General features: G+C 38.7%; 1 protein-coding gene across 5 annotated transcripts in view; it reads right to left on the bottom strand.

Annotated features, from left to right (window-relative positions):
- susd4 (sushi domain containing 4) overlaps positions 1 to 15958 on the bottom strand; it is a 28123-nt gene extending 12165 nt beyond the window's left edge. For 2 of the 5 annotated variants that reach the window (XM_088940277.1, XM_088940286.1), the window contains exons 1-3: positions 15881 to 15958; positions 15314 to 15483; positions 2138 to 2341 (exon numbers count right to left, since the gene is read on the bottom strand). In XM_088940277.1, coding sequence (XP_088796403.1) covers positions 2138 to 2341; positions 15314 to 15449 — 340 coding nt within the window. In that variant the 5' untranslated portion in view covers positions 15450 to 15483; positions 15881 to 15958. Of the gene's footprint in view, positions 1 to 2137; positions 2342 to 12717; positions 12760 to 15313; positions 15484 to 15880 lie in introns of all 5 variants that reach the window. The other 3 variants (XM_088940311.1, XM_088940303.1, XM_088940295.1) reach the window with 3 other exon arrangements.
- Between the last annotated feature and the right edge of the window lie 2226 nt (positions 15959 to 18184).

Here is an 18184-nt window from a genome sequence, read left to right as displayed (position 1 = left end):
CAAGGCCCAAGCCTCTATGGAGGCCTCAAATGAGTGTTGGCACAATAGTCCATGTCAAGAGCAGAGGGTCATATTGTGGCCTTGGAGATTGTCAGCCTTATCCAAACCTAGAGGATGCAGTCCTGTGTTGACACAACTCTTGAGCTGGTAGTAGGTGTTCACTTCAAGGCTCGAGATCAATCACTTTCTCAAGATGTGATTCTATGTTGGGGCATGAAACCCCTGATACATTGGGGAAATAAATAAATGCCAGAATCTGGCCTGTTGAGACCTCAAGATGGAGTCAAGTACTAGGGCTTTAGACCTGTCAGAACTAGGGATCAGGCTCTACAAAGAAATTCAGAAATTGGCAGGCTGAGATCTAACGGCAGGTGTCAGGTTCTGCCATGGGGCTTCAGAAAAGACTGGAAGTTGAAAAGAGCAAAGCAGGCTGGTAATTACTGCTAGAACTGTATGTAACCAGTGGTGGTAGACAGGTGGGTGACAGGCTGGCAAGGACAGACTGACACGAACAGCCTGACAAACTGAGTCTGAAAGGAACATCCTGACAGGTCAAGGCCTCGACTGGTGCTGACAGCGGGTGATGGTCAGGATGCCGAACTTGGTCCATTATCTAAGATTCAGGATTAATGAAAGCAGGTGCCTAAAACATGGCTGGTAACTGCACTACCTTACAGAAGTTATTTCAATGTCAGAGCACTGATGCCGTGCAAATGCGGGACTTAAATTAAAATTTAATTTAATTTAAATGCAGCATAGTAAGCTTACATATGAAAGATAGCACATTGAGAACAGAAATGCAAATACAGTATTTACCCATGTTCTCCTTCATTGAAAATATCATTGCAGAATCAGTGTAATATGAAAAAAAATGTATTATACTGCTTATTATTCATTGGCTTCTCGAGGAGATCACATTGGGAGAATGAGTGTTTTGTTTTGCCCCACTACCTTCTTGAAAAGTGGTCAGAAAAGTAATGCAATATTCCGTGTAACCATTGGTTATTTTTCTGTACTTACAGTACCATATGTTTCCATTCAAATGACCCTGTATATCAATGTGCTCTGTATTGACAATGCAATGCAAAGTAACAAAATGCACACTACTGATTTACCATGTGTTACTTGTATCATTAGCTTAACAAATACAGGAGAATCTGCTTACTTTTTTCTTTTGCCTGGATGTCCCTAAACTGTGCAGGAATGAGGGAATTGTGCACTATTGCTAAATAAAACATTAGTGGTGCAATGAAACACTCTTTGTAGAGCTCCCCCTTGTACCACCTTTCAGCCTAATTCAATTAATTGAAGCTTCTTGATTTCCATCCATCCATTTTCTAACGGCTTCTTCCAATTCAGGATTGTGGGGGTGCCGGAGCCTATTCTAGCAAGCAACGGGTGAAAGGCAGGGTACACTCTGGAAGGGATGACAGTCTATCACAGGGCAGACAGAATTAAAAACACATAAAATCCCACCAGGACCAGTTTTTCCAGAAGCCAATTAACCTACCAGTATGTTTTCAGACTGTTGGAGGAAACCCATGTCAACATGGGAAGAACACAGAAAATTAGATACAAACATAGATAGCACCCCAGGTCTAGAATTGAACCCAGGGCCCCAGCGCAATGCTAAGCACTGTGACGAGAGATAAGATCACTTTAATAGCCATATACAATTTCTTGCATTAGGAATTTGTCTTTTCACATTCCCCAGCTTGTTTTCCATGAGACACACAGGCACACAGACAGGGAGAGAGAAGCTTGGGGTCAGAGCACAGGGTCAACCATTTATACAGCACTCCTGGAACAGTGGGGGTTAAGGGCCTTGCTCAGGGGCCCATCGGAGTAGGATTCCTCTGCCAGCTGCGGGATTTGAACCAGCAACCTTCCAGCCACTGGCGCAGATCCTTTGCCACAGTGCCACCCGCTTTCTAAACTTAATTCATATTTTAACCCCTTTTCTTGATAATGATACTATCTTCTTTATTTGTACTTTTTCCTCCTGCCTCACAATATTTTTCAAAAAGCTTATCTGACTTTGTTGCACAGACTTTGTTGGGTTTTTTTTTTTGCCTGCCATGCATACAAATGTATCCCCATCTGTGTATTAATGAATGTGAAATGTTCCCTCTCTCACCTTCTGGTAGGCACAATGGTTTTTGACTTGGTTTCCAGCCCATGGTCTCATCGTGAAGCCAAACACAGACTGTCTTCGAAGGGCCCTTGAGCCTGTACCCTGCCAAGCAGTAGAAATGGGCTACTGCATTTTCAAAGAAGACTCCGGAACTCGGCGTTCTGTTACCATGCTCAGGGAAGCCGGGGTCAGAGCAGAATTGCTTTTCTGCAGATTAAACATAGATATATTATTAATGGAGGTGAGGTGTAAAACTGAACCTTCTTGGCAACACTCCAGTCAGACAGGGAAACGTACAGTACAAGGCAGCTCATAACAGTCATACTGTCAATACACAAAACAACCACATATAAATCCACATAGATATATAAAGAAAAGAAGCATTCAGATGTCTCTCTCTTTGTAGCTTTTTAAATTTCAAACAGCAGTAAATCTGGCTGAAAATATTCTTAGCATTTATAGTATTTAGAATTTTAAGAAGGGATAGATTAGAGTCACCGGCTTTTTTTTCTTGACTTTGGTTGCTCTGCCTGCACAATATTTCACGAATGAATGGGAAGGACCTCATGGCAAGACAAAATACTGCACTTTTCAGGTACTATGCTGACATTCTTATTTCTAGTAGTTCAGGTGGGTAGCTGTGTCAGCATGCGTAGGCTGCAAAGGAACAAGTAATAGGTTTATTCCATGCTGAAAAGAGAAGAAAGAAAACACAACGTTTCAGCCATGGGGCCTTCTTCAGGTGTGAGAAAGACAGGGCAGTAAGCAAAGGTTTAATTCTCTCTATTCATGGTAGGTTTCATTTCACACCTCTCTTCACCAGCCCTGACTTCACACCTCCTGATTGGCCACTCTGTCTGTCCCCTGCTCCCGCCCCTCGCTCCTCCTCTCTTCCAGCTTTTGTTCTCCTGCTACATTACCTTTGCTTACTGCCCTGTCTTTCTCACGCCTGAAGAAGGCTCCACGGCCGAAATGTGTTTTCTTTCTTCTCTTTTCAGCATGGAATAAACCTATTACTTATTCTTATTTCTAGGTAACCTCTGGCCAAACATTAATGTTAAAAAAATGGTAAACCATTTCACATTACATTCTATCTACTCAATACAAACATTGGAGGATAAAAGAAATTCAATAAACAAATACAGCCATCTCAATAGTAACCGCTAGGTGGAGATACAATGCATATTAATGTGTAACTTTCAGTGTACCTTTTTCTTTTTGAAACTAGATCCATTGCTAGGATGTATTCATACACTTCTAAACATAACCTTTAACATTCCATTGTGACTATACTCTATTGGTTTATAGTCCAGTTCAAATTTACCGTTCAGCAATGTGTGATATAATATTGTTTATGAGACTGAGCTGCCATAAGGGTTACAATATGTGATTTCTTGTTAAGCAGTAGAAGTGTACTGTACCTTCTACAGTAGAAATGTAACCCTACTCTGAAATCCAAACTTTACTATTACCCTAACCCAGTTTGTTAAATACAGACTGCAAGAACTAAAGGTATTCTGATGCTCCTGATGAGCTTTTAATAAGATCAATAATAACAAAATCGAAATATTAACATGAAATATTATATGTTAAAGGATATGTTTCCCCTTCACGAGTTTAGAAAAGTTTCTAATCTCAGCCTGGGTTTAAAGATATCAGCAATATAAATGAATGTATCAGTACTTAAGAAATAACTTATGAGCTCTGATATCAGCATTTAATTATTGAGTTTTTTCTGTATATTAGATTACATTGTGATAATAATCTACTGAAAACCACGACTATCAGTTAGATAAATTCAGACAGTTCTGATGGATTCAGCATACATTTTATGCATTATAAGCTTAGGTGACATTTCTAAATTGCAATTTCTAAATTTTGCAGGGTTGAACTGCAGTTTTATGATGAACACAAAAAGTTAACTGAGCAAGAAAACCATATCGTGACAAAACGTAGCAAGCTGGAAACAGATTATAGCAGAGGAAAGCATAAATCTTTCATATCTGTGTCATTGCAAGCCTGACTGTAATTAAAGTTTCAGTTTGCACATACTAAAAAAGAAAAGCAGCTTCTTTATGGGGTACAAAGGTAGGAAGAATCTAAAACAATGTTCTAGATGTAATAATTGTTTTGGGTTTCCATAAAAATACTTAAATACGTCACTTAAAATCTTCTCCTACACGCAATACTGTGGGCCATTAAAGAGCTCAGAGGTGCCTTGAAATTTTCTGCTACAAAATTAAACACAGCATCATGAGATTCTGTATAGCTTTCTTGTATTGTAAACCTGGCAATAATTTACTTCATCCTGTGACTTGACACCTGTAGTTGACAGATTTATGAATACGCCAAATAGTATGGATGATGCATAGTGGCTGTTAATAATGACATGGGTCTAGTCTCATATGGTGTCAGTTCCACCTTAAATGGGGACTGCAGTCCCAATTTCTCAGAGTTGTTATTAAATCTCGTAACGAAATTCATTGAATTTATAGAAGAATTTTACAAATCAAGCACAAAACTCATGAACTTTGTGAAAATACTGTAAGTCACCATGCTGTTGCAAACTTGCATTTCGAGTTCCCATGAATTGCGACGTGCTGTGACCCTTCCTGCTCACTAGTCCCAATAATCAATAATGTAATGGGATGTAAGGGAGTATAAATACAGGTAATACTCCCTTACATCCGCAGAAATGTTCCAATGTGATCTGCTTACAGAGATAACAAGCAAGTAGCATTTGTTGGCAAAACTGAAATCAAAATCAAGAGCAATATTTCTATTGGATTACAAGACTTATATTCACAAGCCTACTTACAAGTTACAGTGTACATTTTACTTTTATTGTGGTTTGAAATTCACTCATCGATGCTGCCTCTTTCAAATCCCGAAATATGTAAATAGCACATAAATATGTAAATCCGCTTTGAAACTCGGTTAAATAGCTGGTCTGATAATTTAGTTTACTGTATAATTGTAATTGTTCTAACCAAACTCAAAGGTGTTTTCTGAGTAACTGTACTTTTAATTAAGCTAATGTTCCTGAACTGCAAATCGCATATATGCCTAACTAAGTAAATAGTTAGGTGAATTATTTTGTTGACCACAAAAATCAGAACATACGTGGCCGTCCTTGCAGGACCTCTTGGTCTAAAAGATGTGACTGAATGCAAATATAAGCCGAGAACATATATACAGTATTTTAAAGTGGAATTCTTGTGCATGATCTTCATACTACTGATATCATTTTTCTCATTAATCTCATTTGATTTACAGAATGTGTTCCACAGTCACAATCCACACAATACGTGCCAGCTTGCAGCACAGGCTGCAAGGCTGATTTACAGAAGCTTCTACAGTCCTCTGGATCCAATTAAAAGGGAGAGAAACAAAATTCAGAACTGCTCACTATCAGGCTGCCTGTCTCCTCTCAGACACACACAGCAGCTTGCCCTTGAAATTTGCTCTTGAACAAAATCCCTTACTCTACAGCATGGTATATTGTATGACTATTGTTTACTTTTTTTTATTTAAGAAAATGTAACAAAAATTTGACACGTTAAATTGTTAAAACGTGGGTGAATGAAACAGGCACAAAATACGTTAGAAAGGGTTAGAAAGAAACAGATGTAAAACAGATTCCAGATTGATATGTAAATATCTAGATATGTAAATATCTAGGTATCTAGGTGAATATTTAGCAATACATCTACTACCTTCAGTGACTAATTTTTTAAAGAGACAGAGCCTGCTTTAGAAACATCATATTCTCCTGTTTGCAAAACATAATCTTCCCAAAATGGTTAAGCATTAAGCTTAAACACCTTAATAATTAAGTATTAAGACAGTTATCTAAAGGCAAAGGTTAATATAAATGCAGACTCCAGCAGGGTAGTGAAAGATCTCACTTAAGAACTAAAGTCTAAAGCATGGGTAGGCAATCCTGGTCCTGAATAGCCAGAGCAGCTTTTCATTCCAACTCAACTTTTAACAAGCTCAATCAGCTCATTATTGGCATAAAGGGACCAATCTAATAGCCACTCCCAGCACTTCTCACTGCAGTTTAAAAAGAAAGCTGGAAAACCTGCAGATAACTGGGCTTGCCAGGACCAGGATTGCTCAGCCCTGGTCTAAAGTCTCAAGTAAGGCTGAAGTCTGAGGGCTTGTATTTAAAGTCCTCACTTAAATCACCTTTGTGAATAAAGCCCAAGATCATTGATGTATCTAAACATAACTGAAGCACATAAGATTGAACCTACAGTATCTCCTTTCTGGATACAAAGGATGTCTGCACTTTCATGTACAGAGCCTTGCAAAGATTATTTGTCCCCCCTCCAATGATGTCCTATTTTGTTGAATAAGAAATCAGTGAGTATTTTAAATCAAAACTTGAATCTCTAACTAAACACTTTCATGGGTAAAAGAAATGAAATGTCAGTAGAAACTGCACAGAAAAATCAAGGTTATTTTCTTACAAAATGTCATTAATTTCACTCTTTCTTAATCCAACAAAATGAGACATCATTGGAAGAGTCTGAATACTTTTGCAAGGCACTGTATAAGCTTTGGGAAGGCCCAGATGTTCCTTGCCTTTTGAAATTAGTTGGCCTCCATATATGCACAATGCACACTCAATTAGAAGTCTCTGCCAAATCTCTTCCTACCAATACTAAGTGAAAAGTCTGTACCCACAGATATTATGGCTTTCCAGGCTTACAGAAGTCATAAACAGTGTTTTCTGTTACTACATCCCATCTCTCCCTAACCTGCCTCCATTAATTTTCCCCTTGCTAATGGACAGTGCCTTTCAAAGGAAGTGAAATTTCCAGCTGTCAGAACAAACAACTTTTAAGACATCCACCTTATTGCAGCACCAGGCCTGTGAGAATTGTTCTCATTGTTCCAGCAACCTTTCTGTTCCACAATAAATGAATATACTTCCTGTCTGGATCTGGGAATTTATAGAAGAAGGCCAGAGGATGCACTTAATTTGTGATGGAGCTCAGCTCCCACGCCTCTTGATTTGAGACTGTCTGCACTCTGGGACCTCTAAGGCATACAATAAACTTAACGTTCATTTACAATTTAAATATCTTTTTAAAGATTTTTGTATAGTTGACTCATCGATCACATTCCCCCCCAAAAAACATGGTGCTGACCATGTATGAATACATCAAAAACAGACCAGAAGTGTAAAGAAAATAGAACAGGATGCAGCTTTACTTAGCTGCAGATGCGCCGCACAAGCTGCCAGTGTAGATTGCCAGGAAACTGAATGGGATTGATATGGGATGGATTTCGCATTCCAATGTTGCATACTCCAATATTCAACAACACATTTCCTCAGAAATGAGGAGAAAATTGATCTGTGAATGCATTAAAATGTTATACATATCTCCTAATATCTGGCTAATGTTAGGAGAGGCTATAACAAAAAAAACTAGCTTTTGTTACATACCCACTGGAATCTTTTTAAAACCAGACATGTATTTTAATCATGGTCTTATGAAAGTAAGGTAAAAGATAAGGGTTTTAGCCTTAAAATAAAGCAATATATTTTTGTTAGCATGGTTACCCATGGGCTATATCTGTAACACATGCAGCTGTATTCTGCTCCTGGCATGGTTCAATCACTAATGGGTTCAGAGTCACACAGCGCTGAAAGCAGCAAACTTTGCTGCACTGAAGGACCGGGTCTTCTGCCTCGGGATTCTACAGTTTTCAAACGGGGCGATGTTACTTCCGTGACAGGCTCACCACTGAGCCTTGTCACATCTACAATATATGGGAGATCATACAGTCAGATTCTAAAACCATATTGTGGCTAGCTCTGGTGTTTCCTAGTAATGGTGGGGTGGAAAAACAGGCTGGGGAAGATGAATCAGGCTCAGGCAGGTTTATCGCCCTGTTATTTACAGTACAGAGAGGATGTGGTAGTCACTGGAGAGAGATACAAGTACTGAGAGCCTCCGCTGCACAGACATGAGGACAAAGAGACAGAATCGAAATTCCCTTCTGTTTTATTGGAGGAGGAAGAGGAAGACATGAGTCTGGTTTGGGGTAAAGGGGAAAGGTCATGGGACAGTTACCTCCATCGATCTTCTAACCACTTCATCCAATTCAGAGGCGTGGGGGAGCTGGAGCCTAGCCTGGCAAGTAAAGGGGGCAAGGCAATGGACACCCTTGACGAGACACCCGTCTATCTCAGGGAAGACAGACACAAACACCAGGCCCAATTTTCCCAGGACGCAATTAACCTACCAGTATGTCTTTGGACTGTGGGAGGAAATCAGTGCACCCGAAGGAAACTCACACAAACACAGGGAGAACGTACAAACTTGACAGCACCACAGGTCTGGAACTGAACCCAACGCCCCAGGGCTGTGAGGCAGCAATGCTAACCTACGGCCACCATACCACTGGCCTAATTACATAATATTATTATAGGAACAAGTAATAGGTTTATTCCATGCTGAAAAGAGAAGAAAGAAAACACAACGTTTCGGCTGTAGAGCCTTCCTCAGGTGTGATTTTAGTTGTCTTGTTAAAATGTTATTGACAGTGGCAGCCTGAAATTGCATTGAAAGTGTAGAGGTTAAAAGTTGCTGCTGTACAGGAGTGCTATGCACCCATACATTTGCTCTCTGCTCACAATGAGCTTCAGCACTTTGTGATTTATAAATTAAGCAGTGCGTAGAGGATTTGTAAGAAAGTGAAGTTAGCAGGGCAGCATCAAAACTTTAAGGGGACAAGGGGATGCGAATGTTTACAGTTCCTTTACTCTTGAATTGAAAATGCAACAGAGATAGCTGAAAAGAGAAAAGTCTTAAATCTTCTTCATTTTTAGTGTTATGATAATGATGCTGATGATGCAGGAAGACAACATTTACTGTTTAACATATTCGCCAGTCTGGTTTGATGTTGTCACAGCTACTTACAAATTAATTATTTAATCCTTGGATACTCTTAAGAACAAATAAGGTCCTTAACAATCAAAATTTAAAGCAAATAACTTTTCAAGTAACTTTTATTGTAATAAGTAATAAGTAGTTATTGTTTTAAGTGCCTTTTATTGTAATATTTCTTATATAGACTTAGAAAATATGAAGACATTTCTTCTATTTTTTTAAAATATAATTTGCCGAAAGGAAAGTAAAATAACTAAATTAGTTATGGGAAAATACACAAGGCAATTTATGTAGAAATTTTCATTTAATACTAAATCCATGATTAGTAAACTACTGTATATGTAGTTACATAATCAGGAATGTGAAGCAATAATACTTAGTCATACCCAGCACACAGACAACAGTAACTAAGACGGGAGAATTAGCTGTCATATTTGTAGCTGTAAATCCTATTTGTGAAGGAAAAGCTTACAAAATCTCAATTATGATTTTTTGCTGCTTTGAATAAAGGAACTGTTAACAGAACATTATGTATTTTATGTTATTACTGCTTGTTTTGTAAGCAATGATTCATAGCAATTTGCAATTTCCTTAACTATCATTGTCATCATTTACTGTAAGTTGATCCCTTGTATTTTGAAGAAGCAACTTTCTATAGTAGGCTGCATTTATTCACTGGCACAGTGCCATTCAGACTGAAATTTGGAATAGAAGGAGAAGGTGAAACTTTGATATTGCAGCTGTCAATGGCAGTACTACGTGACAGCGCTCCACACTTGAAAATAGCAATCTGCATTTCAGTGATTTCTCTTCCTAGCTTTCGAGTGGCAGGATGATTTATTCATGCAACATCACTACAAAGGTAGCCTCTGTAAAAGCTAATGCTCACTTCCCTTGCTTTTCATTTGGTTTTATTGATGTCATCTTTTTTTCCAGGGAGACCAGGAAAAATGTTGGATTATTAAATTAAAGTTGTACCAATTCCAAAATCCCACCTGGGCACTCCTTTACCCATCAACGGACTCTGTAAAAAATGAACTGGTAAACTTAGCCACTCCATGTCACGAGTCCCTACGTTTACTGGCAGCAGTGTGAAGGCTGTCGACTCCTGACCTGTGTATACAAATTCCTTGATAGAATGCTGTGGCTGTGACATTGAGCAAGGTAATTTACTCAGATTGCTGCCATGAATGCCTTGATGTATATATATAATTACTTCCCAACTGACATGTTTAGTTAAATAAATGATAAAGTTAAAAATAAATTACTGCGATACGTCAGATAATGTGGTTACAAAGAAAATCCCTCAATTTTTTTTTACCTACTGTTTTACTTTACTATATGTGATGAACCACAAAGACTGCCTTTCAAAATGCTCTGATGCTAGGCTTAATTTGTCAGCCATGTTTTCAGCCATTTTAGAAGTAAGGAACCCACAGACACTGTGCACTGTGTATATTTCCATGGCTACACATGTACACACAGCTCACACACAAACTATCATCGGTAAAAAAGGGGGATTTATTGTCTCTTCCAGGGATAACATTTGTTTGTCTATCCACATATCCACACTTTGTGTCTGTCAGGTGCTCTGCACAAGCTCCCTGTGCATCAGTGAAACTCAAGTCCAAGTGGGTCTAAACAGTATTATAATAACTGCTTTTGGATCTGTGTCTGCTAGCCAGTCAAAATGTCCATAATGTCAGAGCACACATAAAACTGTGTACTTTGTGCCCTTTAAAGAAGAAGCAATTCTAGCTCAAAACAGGACGCTATGCCAATTTTGAGTATATTCAATAAATCACTGCGTAATACTCAATCTCATCAACAGCAAACATGTGCCTCCTATGTTTGTCTCCTCCATCTCTTACTCTTCAAAATCCAAGTAATGTATATTTCTCTATCTAAAGATAGCAAATAAAAACATAACACATGTTTAGAAGCTGTCTAGTGCCAGCAGGTTAAAAACAACCTGTCTCGTGTGCAATGAAGCCTCATCTCTAATATGTGATGACAACCCAAGATTGGACACAAAGAGTTTTGCTTTCATAAGCAAAAGAAAGAGTTTTAAAGAAAGACTTGGGAAATAAAGGGGTGGTGATCCCTATTTTCACCAGCCTCCTGCTGATCATGGTTAAAATTCTTGCTTTTGCTTATGAAATCACCACACACTTACTTCCCAGACACACATAATACATATAGTACGTGTGTCTTCGTCCATATAACACACATACTACATACTGTATATAAGTTCAGGTGGGTAGCTGTGTCAGCATGCGTAGGCTGCAAAGGAACAAGTAATAGGTTTATTCCATGCTGAAAAAAAGAAGAAAGAGAACACAACATTTCGGCCGTGGAGCCTTCTTCAGGTGTGCACACCTGAAGAAGGCTCCACGGCCGAAACGTTGTGTTCTCTTTCTTCTTTTTTTCAGCATGGAATAAACCTATTACTTGTTCCTTTGCATACTGTATATAATGTATGTTTTTAGACTTTAAGTTAAAATGATACATTAATCATTGATAATTGCCATTGTCAATATGAATAAAAGAAGATTAGTCCATAATTGTGTGAAAAATAAAGGGAAACTATTTGCTCCTATGCTTTTTGAAACAAAACTTTATTTAAGAGGCACCATTTATGCAGGAAAATAGGTTGAAAATCTAAAATAATTCAAAATTTAAAAAGAAAATAAATTCAAAGGGACATTTTGAAAAGGCTGGTGCTCATTTCAATTTATTTTGGTCTTGACATATACAAAATTAAAATGATGAAAGCCAATGACTCTACATGTTGCAACTACTGCCTTAAACTACAGTACAACCTCCCTAAAGATATTTACTGATTATTTAAAACATACTTATGAAGAGTAGCAATGAGTAGCAAAAACTAGATTTGTGTGAGAATACGGATGATCTGAAAATATTCCAAATGCTATGTTTTTTTATGAGCTTCAGAATATCTTTTAACACTTTTCATAATTGGTAGGCAAATAACAGTTTTTATTTGGGAAATACCTACTGTGTATACTACTGCGGGAGTTTCTGAACTTTGAAGGTCTAGAACTGCCTTTCATAAAAGCCAGACTCTGACCACATCCTTTCAAGGACATAATTCCTGAAAAACTGTGTTTTCTAACAGCTGTACATTTTATATCAAATTACTTTACTGTAGTAAATGTTGAACCTTCTTTTCCTGAGTCATTACAGTATTAGTTGATTACTCAAAAGTAACCTTGACTCTAGCCTGCATAGAAAAAAATAACTATTATGACTGCAACACCCCTACTGTGTCATTTAATCTGTTAATCAGTTTTTGGCACTATCAGAAGTTTATAGTCTGGATCTAATTATCCAGTTATAATATATATAGTATAACATTTTAATATTGCAGTTCTTTGTAAGACAAAATGGATCTGAAACTTAGTCTTCAATCATTATTTAAACTTGAAAATATAGGCAATAGTTATAGTAAAAACTTGTTTGACAATCCTGGGTCTAAATTAAAGTGGAAACAAAAAAGAATATAATTAAAATATAATTCTACTCATTCATGCAGTAAACCATTTATTCCTGGTAAAGGTCACAGCGACCATGAGCCTATCCCATAAAGACCATTGACAGGCTGCCTGTCTATTGCAGGTCATACAAATACACAATTTAGAGACATCAACTAACCTAGCCAGCTTGTCGTTGGAAGGTTTGAGGAAACTGGAGCACCTAGAGAAAACCCATAAGGACATATGAGAACATGCAAACTCCAAATAGAAGGTTCACCAGTCTAGAATTGAACCTAAGAGGCATAAAGCTGCAGGATTAACTGCCATGCAACCATGCTGCCAAAAAGTAATTTCCTTTTTGTTAATGTGTTTTAATCAGATAGAGATTGTGACAATATGCAAGGTAAGGAGTAATAATACAGAGAGTAAACAAAGAATGGCTTACTATTATAAATTACGTACATTATTGAAAGTAGCCACTGCTCCACAGACAACATATAAACACTACATTTACATCATGGAACCAATTTCTGGAGACATAGGATCAATTCCTGGGGTGATATCTGTGTGGAGTCTGTATGTTCTCCCTGTATTCATGTGGGTTTCCTCTGGAAACTCCTTTCCTCTCACAGTCCAAAAACATACTGATAGTTTAACTGGTTCCTGGGAAAACTGGCCTGGCCCATACGTGGGTTTGTGTGTCTGTGTTTGTGTCTGTGTACCCGGCGATAGACTGGCGTTTCAGCCAGGGTGTACCCTTTCCTGCGCCTGTTGCTTGCTGGGATACGCTTCAGCTCCCCTGTGACCTTGTATGAGATGAAGAATTAGGTTGAAAAATTGATAGATGAGCGAAACATGATATTAGACCACTGCTTATACATACTGTACATAGACAGAATTGAATAATGACTCATTTATACAGTGATTATAATCTTAAACAGTGCCAGAGTTGATACAATTTGAAAACCAATGTTTTTTTTAAATATCAATGTCATTGATCTAAATAATCTATTATTTTATTAATTAATTAATAATTAATTTATTATTAGCCAGCAGCCATATCACCCTGTATCTCACAACTGGCAACCCACTGAAGCTAAGCAGGTGTGAGCCTGGTCAGTACCTGGACCTCCAGGGAAAAACTAAGGTTGCTGCTGGAAGAGGTGTTAGTGGGGCCAGCAGGGGGCGCTCACCCTGCAGTCCATGTGGGTCCTAATGCCCCAGTATAGTGACGGGGACACTATACTGTAAACAGGCGCTGTCCTTCAGATGAGACGTAAAACCGAGGTCCTGACTCTCTGTGGTCATTAAAAATCCAAGGGTGATTCTCGAAAAGAGCAGGGATGTAACCCCGGCGTCCTGGCCAAATTTTCCATTGGCCTTTACCAATCATGGCCTCCTAATAATCACCATCTATGAATTGGCTTTATTACTCTGCTCTCCTCCCCACTGATAGTTGATGTGTGGTGAGCGTTCTGGTGCACTGTGGATGCTGCACATTGATGGTGGTGGTGGAGGGGAGTCCCCATTGCCTGTAAAGCGCTTTGAGTGGAGTGTCCAGAAAAGCTCTATATAAGTGTAAGCAATTAATATTATTATTATGGGCTCCTCTAAGCAGCTGACTGAAGATCAGAAAATAAAGATAATTGACTCCTTTACCAATCATGGCCTCCTAATAATCCCCCTCTATGAATTGGCTACATTACTCTGCTCTCCTCCCCACTGATAGTTGATGTGTGGTGAGCGTTCTGGCGCACTATGGCTGCCGTCACATCATCCAGGTGGATGCTGCACATTGGTGGTGGTGGAGGGAAGTCCCCATTACCTGTAAAGCGCTTTGAGTGGAGTGTCCAGAAAAGCGCTATATAAGTGTAAGCAATTATTATTATTATTATTATTATTATTATTATTAATGAACAATGATCCTTTAAGAAGATAATTCCTTCACCATTTTCTTACATATTCTTTCCTAATAGTTCACCTTGAGGCTTATTATGCCAAACTGTAGGTTCACATGTTCAAACCTAATTCATACTGTATGTGTAGTCTAGTGCAGGAAGTACAGGAACTCCTATTAAAATTTTAAAGCAGCACTGGTGCTCATTAAAATCTGGGGGAAAGGCAAATCAGGATATGAACTGAACAAACAAAATCTTAAAAAACTCTACTCTTAGAGGATGAATAGTAGTCCATTAATTGGGAAATTAGTAGTCCATTAATTGACAGAAACAAATATTCCTTCTATTTCAGATTATTTAAATTTATATGATCATTTAAGCACTCAGGACTCTGGATTCTTATTGAACGGTCCTGACTACAAATCCTAGATGGGATGCTGGTGGTGTACACTACAGTACTTCACTCAGACTGTTCTAGTTAATGCCTCGTTGTACACATTTTCATACTTTCAGGTCACGAATGCAAAAGAAACCTAGATCTTCATTGACCTATCTCACTGAAAAATAATCAACTTTGATGACACAATACCATAATCAAATTCAGCCTCTATATGTGGTTATATAAATAGTACTAATACAAATTCTTTCATATGTTTTTATGAGGATAAATTATGATTAATAATGAAATAGAGGTCAGCCCCGTTAAACGCTAAAATAACAATAAGCAAATTGATTAATAAAGAACGTAGTAGCATTTAAATCAGTTCATATATCTAGGCAAAAGTATAATATGAGAATCTGATCAGAAATGAAATTTATATGAATTTAAATACAATTAATTAGATTATCAGTAGGCCAAGCAATCGGAGAGCGTACCTACTGTGAAGTCTGAAGAGCAGGTGTGCAAGTGAAGATGAAAGCAGAAGATCAGCGTCAGGAGTTTTCGAGAGGACGTATAGTAGTGGCATATTAATGGATCTCCACAGCTTGATCTCATTACATGATGATACATCTTTCATCAGAACAAATCATCAGATAGCGGTGCTCTGAAAACAATAGAAAATGTGCTGTAGTAGAAATCATTAGTCTAATCATCTCATCTACACGTCTCGTTTATGTGTCGTGTATTTTACTTAAGCCGCGATAACATATAAAAAATGTCAATACCACGTTTAAATACCGTACGCAAAAAGGCAATGCTTATGCAGGTTAACAAACACAAGAGGATCTGTATATTATAGTTTTCTTCCCAAGGCCTGTAGATTTTTTGTTGCATTCTTTAACAACGTACCGTAGCATTCCGTGATAACAAGCAGACCGACACCTGTCCTGAAATATACTTTTACTTAAACCGAGCTCGCTTCTTTGAATGTTAACGCATTTCACAAGCTGATAATATGGCTTTATTTGCATTGCTTTTAAACGTCGCCTCTCTTTACTTACCTGCAAATGTTAAACATGAATAAAAAAATCGCTTCCTCCTTCTCCTCCTACCCCGCTGATGCAGGGGGGTAGATGTTCCAGACTCGGCAGATTTCCAATGAAAATTACCGGCAGATAACGCGAACGCGCTCGGCAGTCGAGATGGAGACGAGTGCAGGGGCAGGGGACGCGCATCTCGCTGTTGTAAGAAAGTAATTTCATAGCTCTTGTGTCGCGCCTTTTAACTACCAGTTAAGATAGGAAAGTGTATTTCACCGTTTTGAATGATACAGAAAAACTGAATGTTCTCTGAAAACCGTCGACAATAATGTGACAGGTACTGTAGATATACAGCAGTTAATTTTATCTGTAATACCAGAACAAAATCTCAAGGTCAGGCAGTCAATTAAAATGTCTCATGACTACCGAACAGACTGCTCACAATACCGTGTAAGCACATTGCGCTAAAGAACTACCTGCATGCATTTCTGGTTATTGTAATTATTATAACTTGGTATTATAAATTATTATTATATTTTGAAAGTCGTTTCTGTTAAGCAAGTAATGATAGTGATTATGCATATAATAATAAAATATATTAGCATTATATTATATTAGTTAGTCGCTATAATATTATTACTAATAAAACAATTGTAATACTGCAGTTAAGAATTCGATTTAGGATTATTTTGATGATGATGGTGGTGGTGGTGGTAGTGGTGATGACGAAGGAGAAGAAGAAAAAAAGAATGCTCAATGCAAACAACCTTTGTGTGTTTGATGTCTCCAGGCCTTCTACATATAGTACATTGTTTTTATTTAGCTCTTGATTTGCAGGCATAATTTCTGTTCTGTGCATTCTGCAAAATTAATGTTGTGGCAGTAGTAAGTACTGACTGGATTGTAGCACAAACAGCAGATGACAAGTAATACTATTTTTATAGAACAGTTGTCTGTCGATTGGCGTTAGGTTTAAATTACTACAGTACTGCACAGTACTACTACAGTACTGCACAGTACTACTACAGTACTGCAATATAACTGCTTATTATACTCAAGATCTACAAGACTAAGATCAAGACATACTGTACACTGTCTTTACGGGATACATACTGATTGCATAACCAATAGATCCACGTCCACCTGCGTCAATAAGAATTTCTGCGTCAATTTGAAGGTCTTTTTGTACTATAGATGGCTTTAAGGCCTTCTCTCTTGTGGTTGGACTGTCATTTTCAGTTATTGTTGTTTTTACTCCTGTTGTTAATGGTTGAGGTTTTAATCTGCACCCTTTGCTCTCTGGCTTTATGTTTATGCAGACCTACGCCTGCCTCCTGGCCACATACAGTAAACACCCAGTTCTTCCCCACTGCTTGCTGACCTGAGGGGTACAAGGAAGGCTTAAACATTAAATGTCTGCAGACAGGAGTGGTTCAAAGGTGGCTTCCAGCAGTGCTTGCAGAACTACCTGTAGGTACCATGAAGGTAACACATACCTGTGTTAGGATCGCGGCCTCGTGGTGCAACGCGAAAGCAAGGTGGTTAGATGACGTGATTCAATTCGCAGGAAGAGATCACATTATCAAGGGGACCTCCAGAGAGTAGCCTACCTTGCCCTGCTTCAGGAGGATCTGCAGGTAGCCAAAGACCACCGAGGTGGATATAGAAAGGAGTCAGAACCCTTTGCACCACACCAAGTTCTGTAGAGCTTTAATAATGATAATGTTTGTTTATCAGCCCTATACAATTTTTTGCATTAGGAATTCTTCTTTTTGCATACCTCAGTTTTTCTCCATGAGACACAGACAGGGAGAGAAGCTTGGGGTCAGAGCACAGGGTCAGCCATTGTACAGCACCCCTGGAGTAGCTGGGGTTAAGGGCCTTGCTCAGGGGCCCAATGGAGTAGGATTCCTCTGCCAGCCACAGGATTTGAGCCCGCAACCTTCTAGTCACAGGCGCAGATCCTTAGCCACAGAGCCACCGCTCCGCCTTTAATAATCCATCAGCCTGTCCCTGTTGGATGACTGTGCCCGGCAGAACGTGCACATTCACTCTTGCTTTAGGCTGACCCAGAGTCTTCAGGCAGTGTCCTCAGGGTCCAGGCTGACCACTATAGCAGACGGGGGGGCACCAATTGATCTTTCTACCTGGCTGATACCATCGTGTTATCAGGAAAGATCCCACAGCCAGTTAACCTTGAGGGGTGAGGAACCTTTGTGACAGATCTTTTGGAGATGTGGTAGGAAAAAGAAGGCATAAGGCAGAGTTCATGGTACGTGATTCAATAGGATATGCATTCCAGAGTCTGTCTGCTTCCCTAAAGAA

Source organism: Atractosteus spatula, chromosome 2, assembly GCF_055471065.1.
Source record: "Atractosteus spatula isolate fAtrSpa1 chromosome 2, fAtrSpa1.hap1, whole genome shotgun sequence".
NCBI lineage: Eukaryota > Metazoa > Chordata > Actinopteri > Semionotiformes > Lepisosteidae > Atractosteus > Atractosteus spatula.
This window is presented reverse-complemented; position numbering and strand designations above follow the sequence as displayed.